Source organism: Phragmites australis, chromosome 1 (assembly GCF_958298935.1).
Source record: "Phragmites australis chromosome 1, lpPhrAust1.1, whole genome shotgun sequence".
Classification (NCBI taxonomy): Eukaryota; Viridiplantae; Streptophyta; class Magnoliopsida; order Poales; family Poaceae; genus Phragmites; species Phragmites australis.
This window is the reverse complement of record NC_084921.1, coordinates 55,700,041-55,722,602: the sequence shown is the minus strand read 5'-3', so window position 1 is coordinate 55,722,602 and position 22,562 is coordinate 55,700,041. Positions and strand designations below refer to the sequence as shown.

The 22,562-nt window shown below is 42.9% G+C and overlaps 3 protein-coding genes and 1 pseudogene across 7 annotated transcripts; 1 reads left to right on the top strand and 3 right to left on the bottom strand.

Annotated features, from left to right (window-relative positions):
* Positions 1–3,878: 3,878 nt before the first annotated feature.
* LOC133929254 (abscisic stress-ripening protein 5-like) lies at positions 3,879–4,896 on the bottom strand. Its single transcript, XM_062375951.1, has 2 exons — positions 4,448–4,896; positions 3,879–4,351 (listed from the first exon to the last, which is right to left on the bottom strand). Exons 1-2 carry the CDS (start codon positions 4,811–4,813, stop codon positions 4,169–4,171), a joined length of 549 nt encoding a protein of 182 aa, XP_062231935.1. The 5' UTR covers positions 4,814–4,896; the 3' UTR covers positions 3,879–4,168.
* A 1,146-nt stretch (positions 4,897–6,042) lies between these two features.
* Positions 6,043–10,555, bottom strand: LOC133929238 (thioredoxin Y, chloroplastic-like). 3 transcript variants are annotated; one of them, XM_062375938.1, is made up of 5 exons: positions 10,277–10,555; positions 9,466–9,554; positions 8,637–8,814; positions 8,448–8,521; positions 6,043–6,756 (listed from the first exon to the last, which is right to left on the bottom strand). In XM_062375938.1, the coding sequence occupies exons 1-4, from the start codon at positions 10,442–10,444 to the stop codon at positions 8,456–8,458; spliced, it is 501 nt and encodes a 166-aa protein (XP_062231922.1). In that variant the 5' UTR covers positions 10,445–10,555; the 3' UTR covers positions 6,043–6,756; positions 8,448–8,455. The 3 variants fall into 3 exon arrangements, with proteins under 3 accessions (XP_062231922.1, XP_062231913.1, XP_062231906.1); XM_062375929.1 differs by lacking the exon at positions 6,043–6,756 and adding an exon at positions 7,531–7,785; XM_062375922.1 differs by lacking the exon at positions 6,043–6,756 and having other exon boundaries at positions 8,159–8,521.
* Positions 10,556–16,819: 6,264 nt separating this feature from the next.
* On the top strand, positions 16,820–20,474 carry LOC133929217 (syntaxin-61-like). Of its 3 annotated transcripts, none has more exons than XM_062375901.1 (8): positions 16,820–17,077; positions 17,378–17,412; positions 17,701–17,814; positions 18,038–18,151; positions 18,458–18,615; positions 19,554–19,644; positions 19,753–19,818; positions 20,210–20,474. In XM_062375901.1, exons 2-8 carry the CDS (start codon positions 17,410–17,412, stop codon positions 20,318–20,320), a joined length of 657 nt encoding a protein of 218 aa, XP_062231885.1. In that variant the 5' UTR covers positions 16,820–17,077; positions 17,378–17,409; the 3' UTR covers positions 20,321–20,474. The 3 variants fall into 3 exon arrangements, with proteins under 3 accessions (XP_062231885.1, XP_062231878.1, XP_062231893.1); XM_062375909.1 differs by lacking the exon at positions 16,820–17,077 and adding an exon at positions 17,091–17,262; XM_062375894.1 differs by lacking the exon at positions 17,378–17,412 and having other exon boundaries at positions 16,821–17,077.
* Positions 20,475–20,654: 180 nt separating this feature from the next.
* On the bottom strand, positions 20,655–21,910 carry LOC133886453 (cationic peroxidase SPC4-like; annotated as a pseudogene).
* Positions 21,911–22,562: the final 652 nt, after the last annotated feature.

Sequence of the window (22,562 nt, the reverse complement as noted above, 5' to 3'; positions counted from 1 at the left end):
TGGTGGCTGATGGGCTCTCAACCTTACTCAATAGAAAGATTGGACAAGGTAATTTGCAAGCTCTCAGTATCTGTCGGAGAGCACCGCCAATCACCCACTTGCTATACGTCGATGATAGCCTGCTATTCTTTAAGGGAGAGGTCAGTCAAGCAAATATAATCAAGAGGCTCTATCTGATTATGCTCGCAGCACAGGTCAACTAATCAACCCGTCAAAGTGTTCAATTATGTTTGGAGCTGGGTGTCCCCTAGATGCCAGGATGGAGGTATGTGGCGTGCTACATGTGCATTAAGAAGCTTTCGAGACAAAATATCTGGTGCTTCCTACTCTGGAGGGGAGAATGAAGTGTGATCAATTCCAACAGATAAGCGATTGCTTTGGGAAGAGACTAGCCGATTGGAGCGACAAAAATTTGTCTCAGGCTACTAAGGAAGTGCAAATTAAGTCTATAGCCCAAGCCCTGCCTACGTACAATATGGGTGTCTTTAAGCTACCGGCTACTTTGTGTGATGATTATATGAAACTTATCAGAAATACTGGTGGGAGCAAATAACGAAAGATGCAAAACTCAGTGGATCTCATGGGAACAAATGATTATGCCTAAGTGTATGGGGTATGGGCTTTCAAGACTTGCATCTGTTTAACCAAGCTTTGTTGGCCAAACAGACTTGGCAGTTTGTCTATCATCCCGACAGTCTTGTTGCACGATTACTGAAAGCAAAGTACTACCCACAGGGTAACCTTATTGACACTGCTTTTTTAGGAAATGTGTCTCCAATTTGGAGAGCGGTCATGTATGGAGTGGAGCTACTACAAAAGGGTACCATTTGGCGTATTGGAGACGGACGATCCATTAGGATTTGGCGAGATAATTGGATATCACGTGACATGTCTCTAAAACCAGTCACAAGAAGACGGAGATCGCGAGTTAGGTGGGTGGCGGACTTAATTTCACATAATAGAGAATGGAGAGGTGACCTTCTACGAGAAAACTTTTCGTCAATCGATGTTGACAAAATTACGAAGATAAGATTATCTGGTCGGGGTAGAGAAGATGTGCTGGCTTGGCATCCTGAAAAGTGCAGCATTTTCTCAGTAAAAAGTGCTTATAGGCTGGCATTTTCTCAGTAAAAAGTGCAACAAGCTGAACATCAGGCCACATGCAGTGGAAGGACGGACAGAAAGATCTTATGGAAGAATATTTGGGATAATTATGTTCCCCACCAAAAATGAAAGAGTTCACCTAGCGAATAGCAAAAGAAGCTTTACCTATAAATGTGAATAAGAAGAGCAGACACATAGCACATAGATACATGTGAGGTATGCAAGAATGGGGCGGAGGATGGGTTTCATGGAGTAATTGGATGCAATCATTCTTGGATTCTGATCGAAGCTGCACGAAGGAGTGGTTGGTTCCTAATGTCTCAATGCTTCAGGACACGGGACTGGAATGGTTCTTGTTATTACTAAATAAGCTCCAAAGAAGAGAGAGGGAATTTCTTATTATTCTGTTGTGGAAGAACTAGAATGATAGGAATGCCATCACACATGGTAATTCATGGTTCTCGGAAGAGAGCTCGCTGATATCTCTGTCGGCACTTTACCGAACCTTGTTCCAAATTCGACAACCGGTAGATGCTGTTTTGAAGGGGAAATCAGTGCTGGGGGTGTCTCCTAGAGCCAGCAGGAATGTCCAATAGGGAGGCAATGTAGGTAGGAAGGAAAAATATAAGTGGAGACCGCCGGATACAGGTTGGTTAAAAGTGAATGTTGATGGAAGTTTCATAGCAGGCACTGGGGAGGCGAGTGCCGGAATTATTGTCAAAAAGGCCGATGGAGAAACCTTGTTATCCGGTTGGCGTATCTTGTTCAACTATCCCTCAGCGGAATGTGCATAGATGGAAGCATGCGAAGAAGGTATGTCTCTTGTTCTGAACTGGTTCAGCGGACCAGTCAAGGTGGAGACTGATTCCAGCGCTTGTGTGATGGCCCTGACGGCTCCAGGATCCAGTAGATCAAGTTTGGCAAGGGTGATTCAAGATTGCAAAGACCTGATGGGAAGTCTAGGACAGGTGAAGATTGTCAAGGGAATGAGAGAGAAGAATGTTATCGCTCATGAGTTGGCGCAATATGCTAAGAGAGCAAACAGCTCAGCGGTTTGGCTAGCTGGTGTTCCAAGTTGTATTGACCACCTCCTAAGTACTGATTGTAATCATTCTATTCCTTAATCAATAAAGATCTTGTTCCCCTTGCAAAAAAAAAAAGTTAAACAAGATCATCCCACTCCGGCCATTGGAACCCATCTTCTTTGTTTTTAATGGAATTTCACATAATAGTCACCCCTGTTATCTCCATAATGTCAAATTATCCATATTAACTCCCATGAGAATACCTCCAAACTGTCCTCTGGGAGATGTCCAATGCCATATGTACTCTTTACCACCACAAAAGTGATCGAGGCATGTACGCAAGTAGTCATCTCGGAGGATGCCAATGGAATCTAAATTTTCTTCTATAAATGTGTCAAACAAAAACCTATACTTAACTAAGTCCATAAGACATCTACTATTCTAAAATATTCTTTTCATTTGAGGCAAGTAGTCATCTCGACGTGTTTCAAGGATGGCAATGAAATCCAAATTTTCTTCTATTGATTTGTCAAACAGAAAACTATACTTAACTAATCTTTAAGACTTCTGTTATTCTAAAAGATTCTTTTCATTTAAAAAATTTTAGTTGTTTTTTTAAAGTACCCTTCACATGTATCTTTGAGATGAGGGTCCTTTCCAATTTTGAGGAGCAGCTTTCGGACTACTACCAATGTAGTCATTGTCCTCGTTCATAACTTCCTCAGTCAGGTCACTACATAAGTGCCAAAGAATGAGGTTGTCCAAACCGTTACCCTCCGCATCATGTGATTCACCATTGAGCTGATAAGATCCTGGCATTTTAATACAACTAACAGAAGACATAATAATCTTACTTTCATTATCCCCACCCTATGTTGTTTATATTGGAAGATATACAAAACAAGAAAGAATGCGAACGGGCTCACAGCCCGGTGGCAAAGTCTCCCTCAGGAGGGACCAAGCCGCCTCACACGACCCTGCTCCAATGAAGATCGTGGAAATAGATCCCACCGTTCAAAGAAAAAGAACAAGAAAGAATGGAATTGTTGAACATACCACCTGTAGTCGGTTCCTCCAACTCCAAGTTACGCCTAACTATCAGCCTCTGAGCACGTATCATGGAGTCCTCATCCGTCGTGGCTTACCTTACTTTGCTCCAGTGAGCATGTTTGGTAGAGCTTCTCTTGATGCAAATTCTCCAGAAGGAGTGATTATGTGAGTAAAATGATTTTGTTGTTGAGAGTGATTCTCTAATGTAAACTCTACGAAAGAAGTGATTTTACGTGAAAATTAAATCAGAAGAAATTACTTTTTTCAGTTCAACAGTATCAAGTTTATTTAGAAAATCACTTTTACAAAATCATTTTGAAAATTAAAAACTAAAAAATGTTGTTTGCAGCTTCCTTTGATTCTGAGGGATCTCCCAAACTGGCCCTTTGAGTCGAAGAAGGTGTTCGCTTTAATTTGCCGGTGTTAGAGAACCCCTACCCGCCTGATGCAGCCCTACCCATGGTGTTGGCCACAATAGCCATCACGCCAGCCTCCTTGGTCAGCTCCGGAAACCCATGAGGCCATGACACCACGCTCATCAGCCGAACAATGAGCAACTTCCTCGGCTATTACAATTTCTTTTCCATCTCCTTATTCTCAACAACTGCATCGAGGATACCCAATTTTCGAGCACCTACGTACCCTGTGCTTGTGCTTGTGAAAAGAGCAGCCAGAAGAGCTGAGATGACACTGACACGCAACACATAACTTAATTGTATAAATAATTGTTACACGCTGACACTGCAGAGTAGAATGCAGAAGCAGAGTGATCAGACACGTACGGTACATACATGCATGCATGCAGCATGCTCTTATTTGCAAGCCGACTTTATTTGATTATACTAAGAGCGGTGAGCAACACACGTCATATATATTTAATTGCTCTTATTTACTTGCACACACACGGACGTCATGTCATGACCACATCGCCGCGCGCCGGCTTGAAGCTGCGGCGAGGCTCGCCGTTGGCATATCGTCGATCCAGCATCTCAGTTGCAGTAGTAGCCGTGCGGCACCCTGTGCTCGTTGCCCTGGTGGCGGGCCTCCTTGTGCTCGCGGTGCTCGTGGTAGGCGTAGCCGCCGGCGCCTAGCGCCGCCACACCCGCCACGCCCTGCTCGATCCTGTGCCTCTGCGCGTGCTCTGGGTCCTTCTTCGCACGCTGCCCCTCGTACTGCAATGATCACCACCAGCTTCCATTCCATCAGTTACATACTACTTACGTACATGCATGGTGATCCATCATTTAATTGATTAGTCAATTCGTTACCAGAGCGAAGGCGCCGCCGGCGAGGGCGCCGACCTCACCGAGGCGCTCCCGGTGCTTGTGCTCCTTCTCCTCCCTCTTGTAGTACTCCTGCCCGCCGCCATAGCCGCCGCGGGAGTAGTCCTCCTCGGAGTAGACGGCGGCCTGCTTGGCGCCATACCCACCGCCGTTGTAGCAGTCGTCGGCGTACGCCGGCCTCCTGCGGTCGACGTCGTCGTAGCACTCGTCGGTGTGCGAGTACACCCTCCTGCTGCCGTGCCTGCCGGCGTCGTAGCACTCGTCGGTGTTGGAGTACACGGTCCTGCCGCCGTCGTAGCACTCGTTGGTGTTGGAGTACACGGTCCTGCCGCCGTGGTAGCAGTCAGCCATCTCGGTCGGTGCGGCGTGCAACTGCGGCGTTGATCGGAGTGTTGCTATTGTTTGCTTTGCTTGGTTGCAGCAAATCGTTGCAGGAGCGGGCGTATTTATACTGTGACGAGTGACACTGACAGGTCACCGTGGACGGTAGGGATTGGCGGAATCGCCTCAACCTCTTCACGCTAAGTATTTGATAAGTCCCTAAATATGAGTTGTTGTTTTACACTTTCACGACACTTTTCTAAAACGGTTTTATATTTTGGATCCGAAAAAGTACTAGCATTGCGAATCAAATTAAGCCCTAAGACGTTTGTGTATGTGTGCAGAACCTGATGCTTCCGGCGAGCATTTTTTTTCTTTATGCGATGATACGGCAAGCAAATTAAATTAAGCTCAGGCCCGGTTATAAAAACCAGGGAAAACCCATCGTGCCAAGATTTAACAACCCGGTACGATTTACAGAGTATGGCGGTTGCTTTTTTTTCACGTGCTTGCTTTTTTTTCTTCTTTTCAGTTGATGGTTGTGAACTGTTTTATATGCATCCAACGTCTCACAGTTTTTCTTCAACTTTGGCCCATTGCCCTCCCGCCTGCCTTGCCCCGCTACGCTAGCTCCCTCGCCTCCCTCCCGCCTGCCACCTTAGCCGCGCTAACCTTTCTATTTTTATGCTCCGCTGTCTCCCGTTGCCTCGCCTCTACACCGCCTCCTCAGCCAGGCGACGAAAGAACCCCTCCCCCAATCAATCTCCCATCGGAAACCGCCGTCGGAGCATGCCTCCCCTCACCGACGTGTGTTCATAGGATTTTAGAAGCCGGAAATTTAGAAAGCGTGACAAAACATATAAGTGCTGTTTTTGGTCAAATTTAGGTTCGCATGCTACTGTGAAGTTTGACAAAACAAGAGTCAACTGTCCGTCGAAAAGGCATTTTAAACTGTAAATGGTACAAAAGATTATATAGATGACCCCAAGATTTCCCAGTTCACACAAGTTTTTTCGTGTGGTTACATTTATCACTAAGATGGAGATTATACAATTGATAAGCAAGGATGAGAAGATTCTTATGCGCGTTGCTATCTCTCTTTCCGTAAAGAGCATGCGATAATTCGCCAACTGGGAGAATTTTTCGCAGCACTCAGTAAAGTTATTGTTCTTTTTCCAGCAAGTCTTGCTATCACATCAATTCCATCTCTTCTTGTTTTTATGTGAGAGAATGCAGTTCGAAAAAAAAAAGAATGTACATTTCTTCATAATAATGAATTTGTGATAATATATTTTGTCAAAAAAAAGGGGATAACAGTGCACAAATACGGCAAATTACAGTAGGTCTCAACAAACCAAGACGACACGAGTAACCCTCGAAACTTAGCACGAACCATTAGCACATGCATGAAGCCATATACATAACTACAGTATTGCAGGGTACTCGAGATAAACATACAGATCCTTCACAGTACTCAGCTGGTGGTGAGAGTGTGAGACATGCATAAGCAACAACCATACAAAGACCAATAACATACACCCAAAATTGCAAGATCACATAAAATAGTTCTAGACATATCCAGCAGCACCACTTCGAAGTGTATCCTTGGCCAATTGCGTTGCTTTTACACAAGAACACAGCTTTTCCATGAAGCAAAGAAACATCCAATAAATTTGCTGACTAAACCCAAGTTTGGATTTAATAACTCTCATCTGCATGATTTCTCACAACAAAATATCCTCCAAGGGCAAACAAAGCACCACTACTACTCATATTTACTCCAGAAAATTCAGATAATTTTAAAGGTTCCACAAAGGGGTAAAAAAAGGTAATCTTAAAGGGATACTTTTGTCACTTACTTATTCGCTACTCAAGCAGATATTCTAAGGTAGATAGATGATGGAATCCACAATCGCTCGCGCCGTAAGGGAGCAATACAGTGGGGAAAGAAGAACATTTCATCGTCCAACATGCTTTCCAATAGTATGATTCCAAGTCGGCCAAAGGATAGAACATGAGAAAATGCAGATGGAAAGTAATTATTATGAAAAAAGGAAAATGGTGTCAAGTGCCACGTCAATCGAAGTAATTCACATAAGAATGTATGGTATACGGAAATTCCTTGTCATTGTGTGCCCGCGCCATGTGAGGGCTGGGCTAGGAGCGGATTTTGGACCCATGGTGTTAACAGTTTTGACAATGAGATAATATCAATTAACTCTAGTTAAGTTCAATCAATCCTAATTTTCACCAATTACCAACAATTCAAGGTGATTCTGACTGATTCAAAACATTTCAAATAAATCTCAGAAATTATCCAGTATACGGAAAGGCAATAGGGACTGCAGGGCAGCAATTCATCCGATTCTGGGATTTTTTTTACCTTGACCGGAACCATATATACTAACCGGTGTAGAAACAATAAAGAACAAAAATATGGTCACATGTCTGTCAATCTAAAAAGAGAAAGAGTGATCGAATAAACATGTATTGGCTTAGCTGCTTGATTGGTTTGATCTAGAATCCCCAAGGAAATAACCCCTTCAATACCAACCAATGGTTTCACTGTCAAAGAGATCCCATTTGACATTTTCACTCCTAAACTTAGTGGAGGTTAAAGACAGCATCAAAACAGAAAAACTGATGGTGGTAGGTGATAACAGGAAGGATTTTTTGGCAAAAGAAGAGTCATATTCTATATCATAGATAACTGAAGTAGGAGAAAGGCGAATGGATCTAAACTTAGCTAGTTCAGAAAAAAAATCATGTAAAATATAGTTATGAAACAACATGGCCTTCCTACAACTATTTTTTTGTCAGTCACCCACCTGCAAGTTTTCTTTGATACCAAATACCCACCTAGTATTGTTGACTTCACAATATGGTTCTTTTTATGGCTTCCGTTGTGGTGTGGCGGCTTCTACGTGACTTCCAACATCTCCTATACCATTTAATCCAATATATCGCTCTATTTATTGCACGCTTGAAGAGGATAAATCCACCTAAGTATGAGAGAAAGAAGTGCACATTATAGAGTTATATATATTCTAGACCAATATTTAATGGTCCTGGAGACACTAGAAGCCTAGTTGGAAGTCATCATATCATGTTAAAAGACATGCAAGCGCCATGTTGTACACAATCAACAGCCATTGGGGGGTATTTGACATCAAAGAAAACTTATGGATGTGACGTTGACAAAAAAAAAAGTTGTACAGGGAAACACCATAGTTGTAGGTGGGTTTTTGCAATTTTCCCTTATTACTATCACATAACTTCGCTGATTTCATAATCAAAGGGGGAAACAGGTATACTTCTTTTTTTTGTTAGTTATACTAATATGAAACCAATATGTCTCCAACAATGTTCATCACATTAGAGCTGGAAAAGAAATTCTTACTGCAAAAGATATACTTTAGTCTCTATTTTTGGCCCTCAGACCATTACAGTAAAAGATCAAGTAGCAGAGGATTCAAAGATTTTCAATTTCATAGTTTGAGACTATAACTATGAAGAAAAATGCCAATTCATATCGTAATCCAACTAGGATCTTTTGAACAATAATCAAGAATACATATCTCCAATCATAAAACTTAGCATGTAGAGGCACATGTTATGAGGTAGCAGCAAACATTTTTGGGAAAAAAAAATCTGCCCTGCTCACCATATGTGCTACTTTGTGACCGCCAAAGCACTCTCGATCTGTTTGACCAGCTGGTTGGCAGGCAATGCTCCCTCCTGAATGCCAGGTAGCAAAACAAACCATGAAAAGGACATAAAACATAGTATCATTAGCACAAGTTAAACAACTATTCACGAAAATGAAAAAAAAAATGGTTTGTTCAAAACTTACAACGCGATAGCAAGGTTTCCCATTTTTGAAGATGATGAAAGTTGGTAATGCTTCGATTTTGTAACGATTTGCAATGCTTGCGTACTTCTCAGTGTCAATTTTCACAACTTGAATCTTGTCACTTAACTTTTCACTTACTTCTTGAAGTATGGGAACCATGTATTGGCATGGACCACACCTGGCCGAAGAACAAAAATAAATACAAATGTATGTCATTAAAGTACACATTTGTTAACCATCCTAATTCAGGCTAAGTAAAGGCAGGGAGCAATGCCGATGTAAGGACTGGTCATCGTTAATTTGAATGATCAACCGTCTGCCTAATATGCATGGCTTAATGAAGCTAAGAAACCAATAGACATTAGCTGTCAGTTTGGAGTTGGGACAATGTTTGATGAGCACACTATGAAACTAGGTTTCTGATTTCGTTAGAACTCGGAAGGAAACAATGCACAGCATCATGAGCAGTGCATGAACAAATTGACCACACAGTGTCTTGTTTTGTTAGAACTCAGAAGAAAACGATGCACATCATCATGAACAGTACGTGAACAAAATGACAATACAAAGCAAAAGCATTGAAATCGGTAAGGTACAATTTCAGATATTCCAAATACCAGTTATGTATTAGGAGGAAAAGTAACACAATTGCACTTGCTAGTCCACATGGTGAACACTAAAGGCAAAAGTGGAAAACACACCCAACATCTCCCTCTCTATTCCCCACTCGAGCAATAAACACAGTGATACTGGAGAGAACTTATATGTAGTATAGAACACTGATATAAAGACATTTGGTACCACCAGTTTCGGTACTTCAGTAACTTACCAAGTTGCATAGAAGTCAACTAATAAAGGCTTCTCGGACTTCTCTAGTAACTCATCAAATGAAGAAAATGTTTGCTTCTTCGCTTCAACCTATCCAAAAATTAAATATAGATGAAATATCAGAAATAAGTGACAGAAATCCACAAGTTTTTTTAAAAAAAAATAGAATTATGTAGTATTAACAAAAAAAATATTACATATACAAACAATTATAGAAGACTACACAACTATAAGCACACAAAACAAATGCAAATAATATCAGTTGGCACTTGATCATTTCTAGAGTTACTCAGCAAATGAGAACAAACTTATAGTTCCAGTTAATTCCTATAGTGATGTTCAGGAAAGTAATCTCAGGAGTACTAAGAAAAACATTAGCTACTGATGGCATAAAGTTCCACCGTAATCAGGTTAACAACCTTAAAACACAGCTATGTTTAAAAAAAAGTTGGATATAGTCACAGATATATCAAATTACTAATTTATTGCCTTTGAGCTCAGAGACCCCAGACTCTGAATTGGAAATTTGGTGCAGTAGAAGAGATAAAATTTGATAGCTCATAGTTTCAGTTTCAATCTCTCAAAAGTATGAGGACAGAGTGCAGGCATTTAGGCAGCCTCGACTGGACCTAACTTTTTCGATTTCCCAGAGGTAATTTGGATTGAGGTTTCTCCTATGATACATTTCAAAGGAACGACCCCGCCGTATAAAATTCGCGCATTCCATTCCATGAGCTAACAGACACAGCAGCCAAAATACTTCGTCGGGTAACAAGAATCAAAGGGTAGAGGAACTGTCACGAAGGCCTCACCACGAGCGTGGCACCTCGTCGAGGAGGCGCGGGCCCTCGCCGGAGGCCCAGGGCCGGCGGCGAGCAGCGGAGCGGCGTCCACCGCGTCGCCGTCGAGCGAGCGACGGGCCGGCACGGCGTCGGCGACGCCAGCGCCGCGGCCGCGGGGGCGGTGGTGGTGGCCGCCATGTGTTGTCGAGCTGCTTGGCCTAGGGTTTTGGTCGGCGCCTGCGGCTGTGTGGCTTGCCGGCTTCCCTTATCTGCTTTGCCGTTCCCTTCCCGATGCCTCGGAGGAGGAGGAAGATTTTTTAATAATATTATTTTATTAAAAGTTGAAAAAATAATACCTAAAATTCGATATTTGTATAATAGATTCTGTCGGTATTTACTTTTGCAAGTTTTCAATAAATATATTATTTAAAAGAGTAAATTTTACAAAACTATAATTTTTTGCACCTAACTATCAAAAAATATAACTTTTGAAACGAGTTTAACAAAACTACGAGTATTTGTGAAATACAAAACTATATTTTTTTTACATAAAACTATAAATATTTTATGTAAAATAGTTGTAGTTTTGTGAAACTATTTTTATGTAGTTTTATAAAAAAAAATGTAGTTTTGTGTTACTAAGAACATAAATACTTGTAGTTTTATAAAACTCGTTTTGAAAGTTGTAATTTTATGATAGTTATGTGTAAATAGTTATAGTTTTATAAAATTACTCTATTTGAAAAAGAAAATTTGGTTCTGAAGCACCCAAAGTGCATGCTTTAGAAAACTAGCACCAAAATATCCTTCTACACTTTAATAGTACCAAAAAATCAGAATGTTTAGTTTTTTAGATCTCTGACACCTTTTCCATCCAAGCTAGTTATATCTGACCAAAATACATCTTCTTTCATTCATTCATATAGCAAAAACATAATCAAATTAGCCTATCATCCATACAACTAGGATAAACCATCCAAAAGAAAATTAAGAATAGACCAATCATCCAAAAGGAAAACAATAACATCCAAAAGGGAGGCAAAAACAGAGAGCAACAGCAATGCTCACTTCTAATCAAACATTATTAGCCTCCTACTAATACCCCCTGGTAAGACATGTGCAGCAGTCATGCTCCTAGTTGTAGGTCTGGACTTACACCTAGTGAGGCTTGTATAGCACCCATGCTCCTAGTTGCAGGTCTTGGGCTTCCTGAAGTAGTAGGACTTAGACTTGCTACCATGTTTTTATTCTTTTTTGGTTTTTTAGGTGTCCTCTTCCTATAAATAGGGAAAGTAAGTTCAAGTTTTTTTTTTAAAAAAAAACTTGTGTGAGAAAAGGAGAAGTGATGTCAAAATGCACCTCTTTTGAGTTGTTGGGGCTGCAGGAATTGGTGGAGGAAGTTCCTCTTCTAATTTCTATTTGAAGATCTTTCAAGCTTTAGAGGTCTCATGGCTATATCAGAGTCCACTCTTGCCCATTGAGTTTTATCACATATAGGGTTGATCTCAAATACATATGTCAAGATGAACTTCTCCACTGAATAGTACTCATGGACATATGACTCAACTTTGACTCCTCTCATTGACCCTATTAAAGAAATAACATGTGTGCAAGGTTTTCCACTTACCTCCCATTGTCCACAAGTACATGCGTGCTTTTCAAGGTCTACTGCATTCCTCCAAGCTTTACCATACCCAGTAGTTCTAGAGACATATGCCTTTCCTTCTCCTTTTCCTCCCCCGCTTTTAACGATGGTATAGCGTAGCCTTCTACTCTTCAAATACAGCTCATGGATCACACTTGGGCAAGATTTTGTCTTTAAGTTTACTAGCTATAGCTATCTCATAGCAATTTTCTCCATAATCTTCTCCCTGATCTTATCCAGCAGATCTACTAGTGGCAGTTCCTTGAAATCCTCTATCCATGAGTTGAAGCATTCTAATATATTATTGTTGACATAGTCCACCTTGCATGCCCTTAAGAATTTAGCTCTATACCAAAATCGGTTGTGGTGGGTATGTAGGTAAGAGATTGCAGCAGGCTCTACTATAGATCTATTCTCCAGCATCATTTGATGCCTCATCGGTGTGCATACCCAAGCACATGGCCACATGTACTTCAACACATCCCCTATGAATTTCTTCCTGAAATTGGCCATCAAGTGTCGAAAACACTCTCTATGTTAAGTTGCATCACCAAAGACAATGTTCACACTATATTCTAGCCCCTTTCAAGTATCTGTATGTATAACTAAACCAGGGGGTGGTCCAACTACCCATTTTAGATGAGTCATGAACCATTTCCAATTTGCATTCGTCTCTTTGCCAAAAACCCCATAGGCTACTAAATACATCCAATTGTGGTCATCAATTCCAGTTGTTGAGGCTAACTGACCACTGTATTTCCCAGTTAGGTGTGTAGAATCAACCCCACGGTACGACCTACATCCACCTAAACAACAAGGTAAGTATCTATCATATTGCACCTTTGTCGTATTGAATGAAGTCTAAATATTGATAAATTATGCTTATCAATAGGTTTGCATGTATAGAGAGTCAATGTTGGGTTTTGATGGGTAGATCCTATGTTGAATTGCATTGTCTCTACCTTGATGTATTGTTGATCTATATCCTTGTAGCTTGGGTTTAATCATGCTAAGGTCTAACTTAAAAGTGATGCGAGATGCTTAGCAATGCATAGGTCCTCGGTAGAAGTCGAGCGGTGGAACGTCCCATTGTTCGCGAGCTATAGGTTAAATTACTTTCACAATGGTTACCGTGTTGGTTGGTCGAGTGGTGAGTATGAGACGAGCTGTGGATGGTGCTATGATTGAGTTTTGTCCTGTCCGGATGTGGAATTCTCCTGGGTAGGTCGGTAGAGGAAAACCAGACACCGTAGGCCGCTTGCATCGTTAAAGGCCGATCGTCGGGGTAGTTGGCTTTAGCACTTACCTTACTCACCACATGCTGATCTAATGGTAAGGCAAGCCGAATACCTTCGCAGCTGTGGCTTTGTGGGCGTGAATATCGACGGTGTGAGCGGGCGGGGTTGTAAGTGGTACTAATTTGCTTCGGGAGTAGTTCTAGTATCGCCGCGCCGAGCGATGCATGCCCCACACGGTTGGGGCTGGTTGGGAAAGGTTAACACGGGTACCCCCTTGTGTGCACTTTAGCGGGTGGCACAAGCCGTATGGTCCCCGAGTCGTGTGTGTTCAGGAGTATCCCTCTGCATGGTGTATAAACAGTTTGAACTGCCGCGCATTCGGTCATGAGCATGCTATTGTTTTATTTGCACCCGGTCGTAGAGTTCTCGTGGTTTGTGGTTCGGATATGTGGGAGGTGGTCGAGATGGCACTTGTTATATGTTGATACTAATGTGGTTTTAGTTTCATATGATCAGTTGGTAGTTGCAGGGTAATTTCATATATGTTGGTTAAGTTAGTTGCTCATACATATGTCTAGGTTGCTTACCGCATATATTTTACTTAACCTTGTGGTCTACTCTTGCTAACAGCTTAATGCATAATCTTTGGAGTCGAGATATTATATACCCATATTATGTAAGACTTGCGAGTACCTTTGTACTCAGGGTGCTGCCCTTAAGTTGATGCAGGTTCACAGGTCGGTGAGGAGGGGGCGGCGTTTGTCTACTTTGTGCCTGCCGATTAGCACACTTTACTCCGGACTCAGTGTCTTGGTATGGAGCCTAAAGGCATGTGACTCCATATCCTTTTGTTGTGTAGCTTTTAGTCTTCCGCTGCTTAGTTCTTTTACCGGTTAGGAGTTGAGCAGGTTTTAGTCTCCTCCTAGCTCTCTTTTTGCTGTAAATTATGATAACTTGTTGCATGCTTAAAAACTTATAATATAATGTTAATTACTCGCTCTTTCTTAAGCTTTGTTGTGATATACATGTTGGAAATGCATGTGTTTCGATCTTGGACACAAAACACATGCCGGGACTACCAGGATGATATTCTGGTTAATCATCGAGGTTGTGATTATGAATAATGATCCTCCTGGTGATTAATTAGAATATTATTTGGACGTTTTCTCACACCTCATATCAGCTATCCATACCTTTGAAATCTGCTTTCCGGTTACCTTGATAGTACTAGCACAAGTGTGCTCCACCAACTGTGATACCACAACCACATGTAAAAAAATATCAAATTATATAAGAATATGTTCGTCACATTTACATAAGAACTAATGAATGTTCACCAAATTATATACCACAAATGTGATATACCCTAGAAGTTCCTTTACATAAACCCTCCATCGACAATCTTCGTCTGCACACTTGGTCCTGTACCTTTTTGTGCTACTATGTGTAATTGCAGTCTCAAACTCATTTTTAATAGCATATTGCTTCATAGTTAAAATGAAAACTTTCTTGTCTTCAAATTTGCTTCCTACATCAATCATTAGATTATCCTGATCATATGATGTGAGGGGTGCAATAGCAGCATCTAGAACTTGTGCTTCATCATCTAGAACTCAGTCTTCATCAAGCTCTTTTCTGTTGGTTTGGTCTTTTCTGCCGGCTTGATCCTTTCCTTTGCTCTTTTCTACTTCTTGTTACACTTTCTGCACCATCTGTTCCTTTCCTTTGTCCTTTTCAACTTTCTTGAAGTACCTCCACTCCTCATCATACCTAACTAGCTCATATGCATCTGGATCATCACCACAAACCATATAATGTTTCTTCTCTACCTCTAGTGGTATGGGTGTACCTATAACAATGTCGCTATACTAGGGTTCCTCAGCCCAATCAAGTTCTCGTTGTAGAGTGTTTCCCACCGCCTTTACATCCTTTGGAATCTTTGTGAGAAACAAATGCTCATATTTGTCTTCGGTCGTGATAAGCTTCACCTTCCTTAAAGTCCTAATCAAGCCAAGAAATTCATCGTTAGTGGCTAGCCTCACAGTGTATGCATCCTTAGAACTATACCAGAAATTGGCCTCATGTGCACTGTCCTAACCATAGTCTTTACCAATTTCTTTCACCATATCAATTATCGAGTATTTCTCCGAATCCACCACTCAGTGTAACATTTTTCCCTTGCAATACTCCTTTATACCAACACGGATATGCACATATGAGCTCAGTGTCACTTTCAATTTGCACGCATTCTTTGGGTCGACGCTGCAACATAAGTGCTTAAAGTTAACACATGTCACACAAGACAACATCAAAACAAATTGGACAAACTAGATTGAAAAAAGAAGGGAAATAGCTCACCCGTCGGGAATCTCAGCAGGGTCCATGAATCTGTTCTAAGATGCTCTACTTCTTGCTCTAATATATATAACTACAAAAAGAACAACAACCAATTTTAGGTTTCATCGTCTAATTTTTGGGTCCAATTTTTTTTTTCCCAAATTCTAGGGTGGGTTCACCATAAAATCCCACAAAAATGAAGAGAGGTAGTGGGGCTTGCTTACCTATGGGCGCTCGGAGGGGAGAAGTCAAGGTCGAGAGCAACCAGTCCAAGAAAGAGATGGGTGCAGCCCCCTTGTAGTGTTTTAGCGCAGCGGGCGGACCTGCTCGTTTAGGCAAGGCCAGCGGATGAGGCGCAATGGTCCGATAGATAAGATGTGGAGTGGGCCGATGAACGAGGAGAAGCAGGACGCCAGGACTTTATGGCTGGACGAGGTGTCTAATCGCCGCCGCTCGTCGGGGTGGCCGGTCGTCACGGCCTGTCACCCTCAACTCGTTTTCAACTTCGAATGAGACCGAAAGGAAGCAGGTGTGACTTGAGGATATAGATGGAGGTAGTTGTAGTATTTCACAATTCTTATTGGATTGAAAAAAATGAAAAATAGGAATAATATTCACGGTAGCCCATAGAGTGCTAAAAAACAAAATTGTGTAACTTTCAGATGCTATTAAAATGTACAGGGACATTTTGGTAGTAGTTTTTCTAAAGCCTACACCTATGGTGCTTTAGAACTAATTTTTCCTTAAGAAAAAAGCTCAAGGAAGAAGGAAAAAAAGGCGGATTCATATCCTCTAACTTTACTTCAGCAAAACCAGATGTGCTACAGTAATTTGCGAGTGTATAAACAGTAAAATGCAGTAGCAAAAAGTAAAATACTGTAGCAAAACACTGTTGAAAAGGGTAATGTAGCAGTATTGTATCACTGAAATCCTGACCGTCTATTCGTGATCTGGCTGACGGGGAACGCTAACTGCAAATTACTGTAGCACATCTGACTTTGTCAAAGCAAAATCAGATGATGCGGATCCGAAAAAGAGCGCCTGCGTCGTGGACCGACGCAACGAACAAGAACCGAGGCCATGCACCGAGTCTTCGGAGCCGTCGGTGGACCAGCCCCATCCACAGATCGGATCCAGATCCTCTGTCGTTACGAAGTCAAGTCACGGGTAAACAGAACCTGTACAATAAGCAGCGAGATATGCTACAGTACATGTTACTTTAGTAGATTCAAACATTGTTCTGATTTTACTATACGTGGGTTCTGTAGCACACTGTTGCTTTAAATCTTGACCATCCGTTTCCAATCCAACGACTGCCATCTGCCTAAAGTCACAGTTACTGTTTCTCTCTGATCCTCTTACCCACGGATGACGGATCCACCAACCTCCAGTCCCCAACGACGACGAAGCAGAGGGAGCCGGGAGGGAGCGGAGCAAGCCAAGGATCTCCTCCGCACCCAACTCATCCAAGATCCCTCGCCCCGAACTCTTTTTAGGGTTTCGGAACCGGAGAAATCCAAAGGGGACACCCAAAGCTCCCCAATCCGTAGAATCCCCATGAGCTCGGCGCAAGATCCATTCTACATCGTCCGGGAGGAGATCCAAGATTCGGTCGGTAATCCTAGCTCTCCTTGCTCTTTACTCTCTCTTCGTTTCCAGCGAGTGCAAGCTTCCTGCTTCGAATCGTCATCTTGCATCGATCAGGATTGGAAATCCGAGCGTTTGTGCACGTACCCGTGTTTGTCTAATCTCACCGAGTTCGCAAATCGTGCCCATCGGGCAAGAAAGATGTTGAGGTGGTTTCGTTACTCTTGAATTTCAATTTGCAGTTAGGGATGTTCTCGAAAATATAATTTTGTAATGTGAGGTATATTTTCTATATATTAAACATATGTAAATGGGGATATGCAGGCTACCTGATACACCGCCTGCACGGAGCTCTCATGGTAGAGACTAAGGCCTTAATTATCTCTCTTGATCTGATAACTCTGTTGGACTACTTTGGCTTCATAACTCTCTCATAGTTTCAGAAACATATCGCATCATCATGCATTTACCTTCATTGGAAAAAAAATCATGCATTTACCTGTGGTATTCAGTTATTCCTCAAGATAAAGCTCCTTTGTACTTGTGTTGCTTGGCTCCACCGTAGCTTCAGAAACATATTTATTCATCCACATGCATGTTTCTACGTTCTTCTTTTAGTCCTGACGGTATAGTTCTTTCTGCTCCAGATTGATAAATTGCAAAATACCTTCCACCGTTGGGAGGAAACTGCTTCAAACACAGGAGAATATGTTCATCTGACAAAAGAGCTTCTTACCAGCTGTGAAAGCATCGAGTGGCAGGTATAAAAACAGAGTGTAACAATGCCATAAATCTTTGCTGTTGCTGTTGTTGGTACATCCGTACATGTAGAAGAAACTGCTAACACAAGTGGAGAATGCAAAATTCTTCTTTGGTCATTTGTTATGCATCTAATATATCAATTTTGTTTTTTAATGGGATAAGATATCCACTTCCTTGATGCAGAATTATTCTAGTCTAAATGGCGTTTGTTTATGTTGAAAGGTAGATGAGCTGGAAAAGACAATCTCAGTTGCATCAAGGGATCCTGCATACTATGGACTTGATGAAGTCGAGCTTTCTAGACGACGGAACTGGACTGGTTCTGCTCGTAATCGGGTAAATATTTGATATTCCATCCTTCATTTTGTACCTTTTTTTCATAATATAGCAATTCTTCAATGATTGCTTCTTTACAAATTATACTACAACCACCCTTTGATGTCTCTTCTACCTACTTGTTAGGATTATCAATGAGGTGTATTTTGAGCATGCATGAGTTGCACAATTGCAGTTAGCATGATATCCTGTAGTATGGAAAAGGAAAGACAATTGGGGATATTATGTTACTATGTTCCGGATTCTGCAGTTGCCAATGTAATGTTTGTTTATTCTCGGATCCCATTTACGGATGATTATATTCAGGTTGGCAGAGTCAGGAGAGCTGTTGAAAAGGGGAAGAGCAATTCAGCAATTTCGAAACACCAGGACTTAATGGGCACAGGCAGAACCAACCTCTATTCTGCCCAAGACAATGATGACTTTATTTCTTCAGAATCAGATAGACAGCTTCTACTTATGAGGTGAGTTTGCTTTTGCTTTTTTTCAATGTACTGTGCAAATATGTTGGTTAGAAACATGTTGTCTGTTTAACACATAGGATTCTGGCTTTATGCACGTAGGTAGTGTTTAATTTGCTGTTTTTCTAGTCATCATACATATAACATTTATGTAACCTCTGCTGAATGTCAGTGCTTTTAACCATCATAAGCATGCTTTCCTTTAGTTCTAAGGCTTTGGTTTTTGACACGCTGACACACACACACTGCTTTTTAGTTAAATGCTAGAAGTTGTCAAGTTGAATTTGCCTTAGTGGCACATACACGTTGTATTCTTGCTCATCTGTTCTAGTTGATGCTTTCGTTGCTCTTCCTGGAATATTACTTTGGTACAACTTATCCTTGTTTTCACTCATTCTTGTGTTTCCACCAGCACATCGTTATTATTATTTTATTTAAGTAGCTATACAACATTTTGTTAGTTTTGTTGTTGCTTTCTTGTTGCTGCAAGTAAGCCATGCATGTACCAGGATATCAATTGTAATCAAGTTATTATCCCTGGCCATTTCTTTCAGTTGTCTAAAGATGTAAAATAATGTAGATAATTATTCAACTTGAAGTTGCGAGCCAAAATATTTCTGTACTGACTTTTCCGTCAGGCAGCAAGAATTACTGATTATTTTATCTAAGTAGCTATACAACATTTTTCAGCTTTGTTGTCGTTTTCTTGTTTGTGCAAGCAAGACATACATGTACTACAGTACTAGGCTATCAATTGCAGTCTAGTTACTCCTGATAATTGTTTTTCTAACAGTTGTCAAAAGATATAAAAATTGCAGATGACGATTAATCTTAAAATTGGTAGCCAAAATATTTCTAGTTATATATTTTTCTACTGAAGTCATGAGAAGTTCATATGTTTTGCATTGGCTTGATATCTGTACTGATTTTCCCCCCTTCAGGCAGCAGGATGAAGAACTTGATGAGCTCAGTGCAAGTGTCCAACGGATTGGAGGTGTAGGGCTAACCATACACGAAGAGCTGTCTGGACAGGTAATTGCTATTGGCAAAGGGCAAAGTTGCTAGAGTTGTGCTGTAAGGGTAGCATTATAAAAAGAATAACCGGATGTAGTAACTGGAATACACATTACTGGTTTACAGGAAAGGATCCTAAACGACCTAAGCTTGGAGATGGAGACTACTTCGAACAGACTTGACTTTGTGCAGGTTTGTTCTTTCTGTCATCTTCAGTGGGTATGTTCCAGTTTGCATGTCCACATAACATGCCTTTTCCGAGAATATGAATATCCACATGTCGCGAACTGAGCAGTAGCTCAGTTGATTAGTGTCTCCGGTAGAGGGGACGGTCACCCGGGCTTGAACCCGGGGCACACCAGTTTGTGGGTATCTCCCTGAGAAACTGATTTCAATGAGTTTCCTGGCCAGTCAGGATTCGGTACTCAATTATCTTAAAATTTAAAAATTGCCCGGGGGAGTCTGGAGTCTCTCGTCGTCGAGAAAAAAAAAATCCACATGACACTTGATCCTGCCTTTTCCTTTATTTCTTTTCCCCAAGAATCTAATTGCAAAGTAAAGCCCTGACCATTTTCTGGTGCAGAAAAGAGTGGCCATGGTAATGAAGAAGGCTGGCATCAAGGGGCAGATTCTGTTGATCGTGTTCCTGGTTGTTCTGTTCATTATACTATTCGTTTTGGTGTTCTTGACATAGCCAAGTGCACCGGGCTTCAGTTTCTCCTACTTGTACTACCTACCTGCTTATTGTAAGTTGTGGTGAAACATAAATATACGAGCTACCCATCTTTCATAAATCTTCTCGTTCTTGCAATTATGCCATTCTATCTATCTGTGATCGTCGACGCTTATATATAGACAGATAACAGGAAATTTAAATTGTCCATGAAACTGGATTAGCATTAGTAGATATAGCCGTCCTGACAGCTTAATTTACACCAGATTTTGATTTCGTGCCATGCATGGTCATTTTATTTCCCCAAGACGCTTTCGACGACATTAGCAGCCTCTTGACACCGATCACGGCTAGTCTAGAAGACGAGGCTCTCTGCCTCGACGACGCTCTCCACGGCTGACTACGGCAGGGCGGCGCCGGTGCTGGGGTTGCGCGTCGAGCAGTTCCTGCGGATCTGCCCGAACTGCCCCTGCGAGCCGGTTAGCACGTTGATCTGCCCCATCTTCACGACGGAAAAGGCGAACTATGGTTGAAGAAGGCCTTCTGGCTCTGCGCGAACTTGGCGACGACGGGCTTGGTCCTGGCGTCGGTGAAGAGGTCCTGGTCAGAGGTGATCGAAGAGCCTCTCCCGGTTCACCAGGTTCACGTAGTACTTGTTGTGGAATGCGTTGGGGCGTGCGGACGTCGAGCACCGTCGTCCTCCGGTCGGTGCCCTTGGCTGGGCAGGTCTGCTTCAGGCTGCCGGCGAAGGTGTTGTTCAAGGTGGGGTCCGGCCGCGGGAACAGGCGGTCCTCGAAGGAGGTGCAGTGCCCGAGCCCGATGGTGTGCCCGCCGGAGAGCGCCACCAGGTCGTCGGTGTCCAGGTTTATCTTGGACAGCACGGCCAGCAGCGCGGGGACGTGGGAGGTCGGCGCCAGGAGTCCGTTCAGGACGTCTTGCTGCGTCGCAAAGTGGAGGCTGTCGCGCCGCCCCAGGGGCATGCACCTTGTACTCCGGCCCTCCCGACTGCACAACGCTCGCAACGTCGTCCATGCATCTGGTCTCGCGTACGTGCAGCTATCTGTTTGTAACCAGAGCTAGATCGAGACGACGACTGTGCATGCGTACCACCACGACGGAGTCCCGGGCGGCGAGCGCGAGGATGTCGGAGCAGGAGACGACGGGGCGGTCGCGGATGTCGTTGATGGCCTTGAACGCGGCGGGGCGGAGCGTGAGGTTGGGCGGCGCCTGCTGCTCGCCCGGCCCGGTGGCCAACCCGTCCAGCAGCACGTACGGACGCGTCGCAGCCCTGCATGCACAGCACATGCACCACGACACGTACGTCAATCCGTTCAGTCGTGGACGAGTAGCTAGAGACCTACCTGGACGAAGCAGTCGTGGAAGTGGAGGCGGAGGAGCCCCGCGGCGAGGCCGATGTCCTTGCGGACGGCGTCCTTGACGTTGACGAAGGCCCCGGACGATTGCCTCCGCCTTTGGGCAGCTCCGCTTGTACAAGTCGAACGACATGCCGCCCACCACCGGAGGCTGCCTCGCGTTGCCGGCCTCGGCAGACGCGCAGAGGAGGGCAGCTACTGCCAGTGCGGCAGCGAGCGTAGCACCACGAGCAGCCATCTCTGCTCTCTCCTCTCCTCTCCTGTCCTGAGTGGAAAGCACTGAGGCTTCATCCTACCGGAAACGAGGCCTATACCGAGTGCCTACGTGTATGCCGAGTGCATTATATCGGGTACTCGGCAAACAGCCACATACGCCGAGTTCCCAACGAAAGCACTCGGCAAACAATTAGGCACTCGGTAAATTCATCAAAAAACACTCGGCAAACAATAGCACTCGGCAAAAAGAGAAAAAACACTCGGCGAATTCGGGCACTCGGCAAACAACGCGCCACGTGTCCCTCCGTTCGGCGGCTGACGGTGAGTCGCCCCTTTGCCGAGTGTCGTCTAACGGACACTCGGTAAACATGTATGTTTGCCGAGTGCCTGATATTAGGCACTCGGCAAACTATTTTTTTTCTTTTTTTTCTTTTTGGTTTCCTTTTGTTCTCTTTTCTTTCTCGTAATAACAACCGATCAAGGGCCGCCACACATCGATTCCGGTACTACTGCAGTATGGTTTAAGGATGATATTGTTATGAACTTGGAGTTAGAATTCAGTCGTGCTTCAAGATTGAGATGCAGCAGATGTGGACTCCTGGGAGTGGCCCTTGGAATCAGTTGTGCTCTAAACATGTGTCAAAGATGCTACCGTGTGATGAGCTGAGCTCACA

Excerpts from the sequence above, each read along its gene's own strand:
- LOC133929254 (XM_062375951.1), bottom strand. The coding sequence starts at position 4,813 with ATGGCTGACTGCTACCACGGCGGCAGGACCGTGTACTCCAACACCAAC. Across the intron at positions 4,352-4,447 it reads CCGGCGGCGCCTTCGCTCTG|TACGAGGGGCAGCGTGCGAA; the intron begins GTAACGAATTGA and ends TGATCATTGCAG.
- LOC133929238 (XM_062375938.1), bottom strand. The coding sequence starts at position 10,444 with ATGGCGGCCACCACCACCGCCCCCGCGGCCGCGGCGCTGGCGTCGCCG. Across the intron at positions 9,555-10,276 it reads GACGAGGTGCCACGCTCGTG|GTTGAAGCGAAGAAGCAAAC; the intron begins GTGAGGCCTTCG and ends ATTTTTGGATAG. Across the intron at positions 8,522-8,636 it reads GGAAACCTTGCTATCGCGTT|GAGGGAGCATTGCCTGCCAA; the intron begins GTAAGTTTTGAA and ends CCTGGCATTCAG.
- LOC133929217 (XM_062375894.1), top strand. The coding sequence starts at position 16,835 with ATGACGGATCCACCAACCTCCAGTCCCCAACGACGACGAAGCAGAGGG. Across the intron at positions 17,815-18,037 it reads GTGAAAGCATCGAGTGGCAG|GTAGATGAGCTGGAAAAGAC; the intron begins GTATAAAAACAG and ends TTATGTTGAAAG. Across the intron at positions 18,616-19,553 it reads AGACAGCTTCTACTTATGAG|GCAGCAGGATGAAGAACTTG; the intron begins GTGAGTTTGCTT and ends TCCCCCCTTCAG.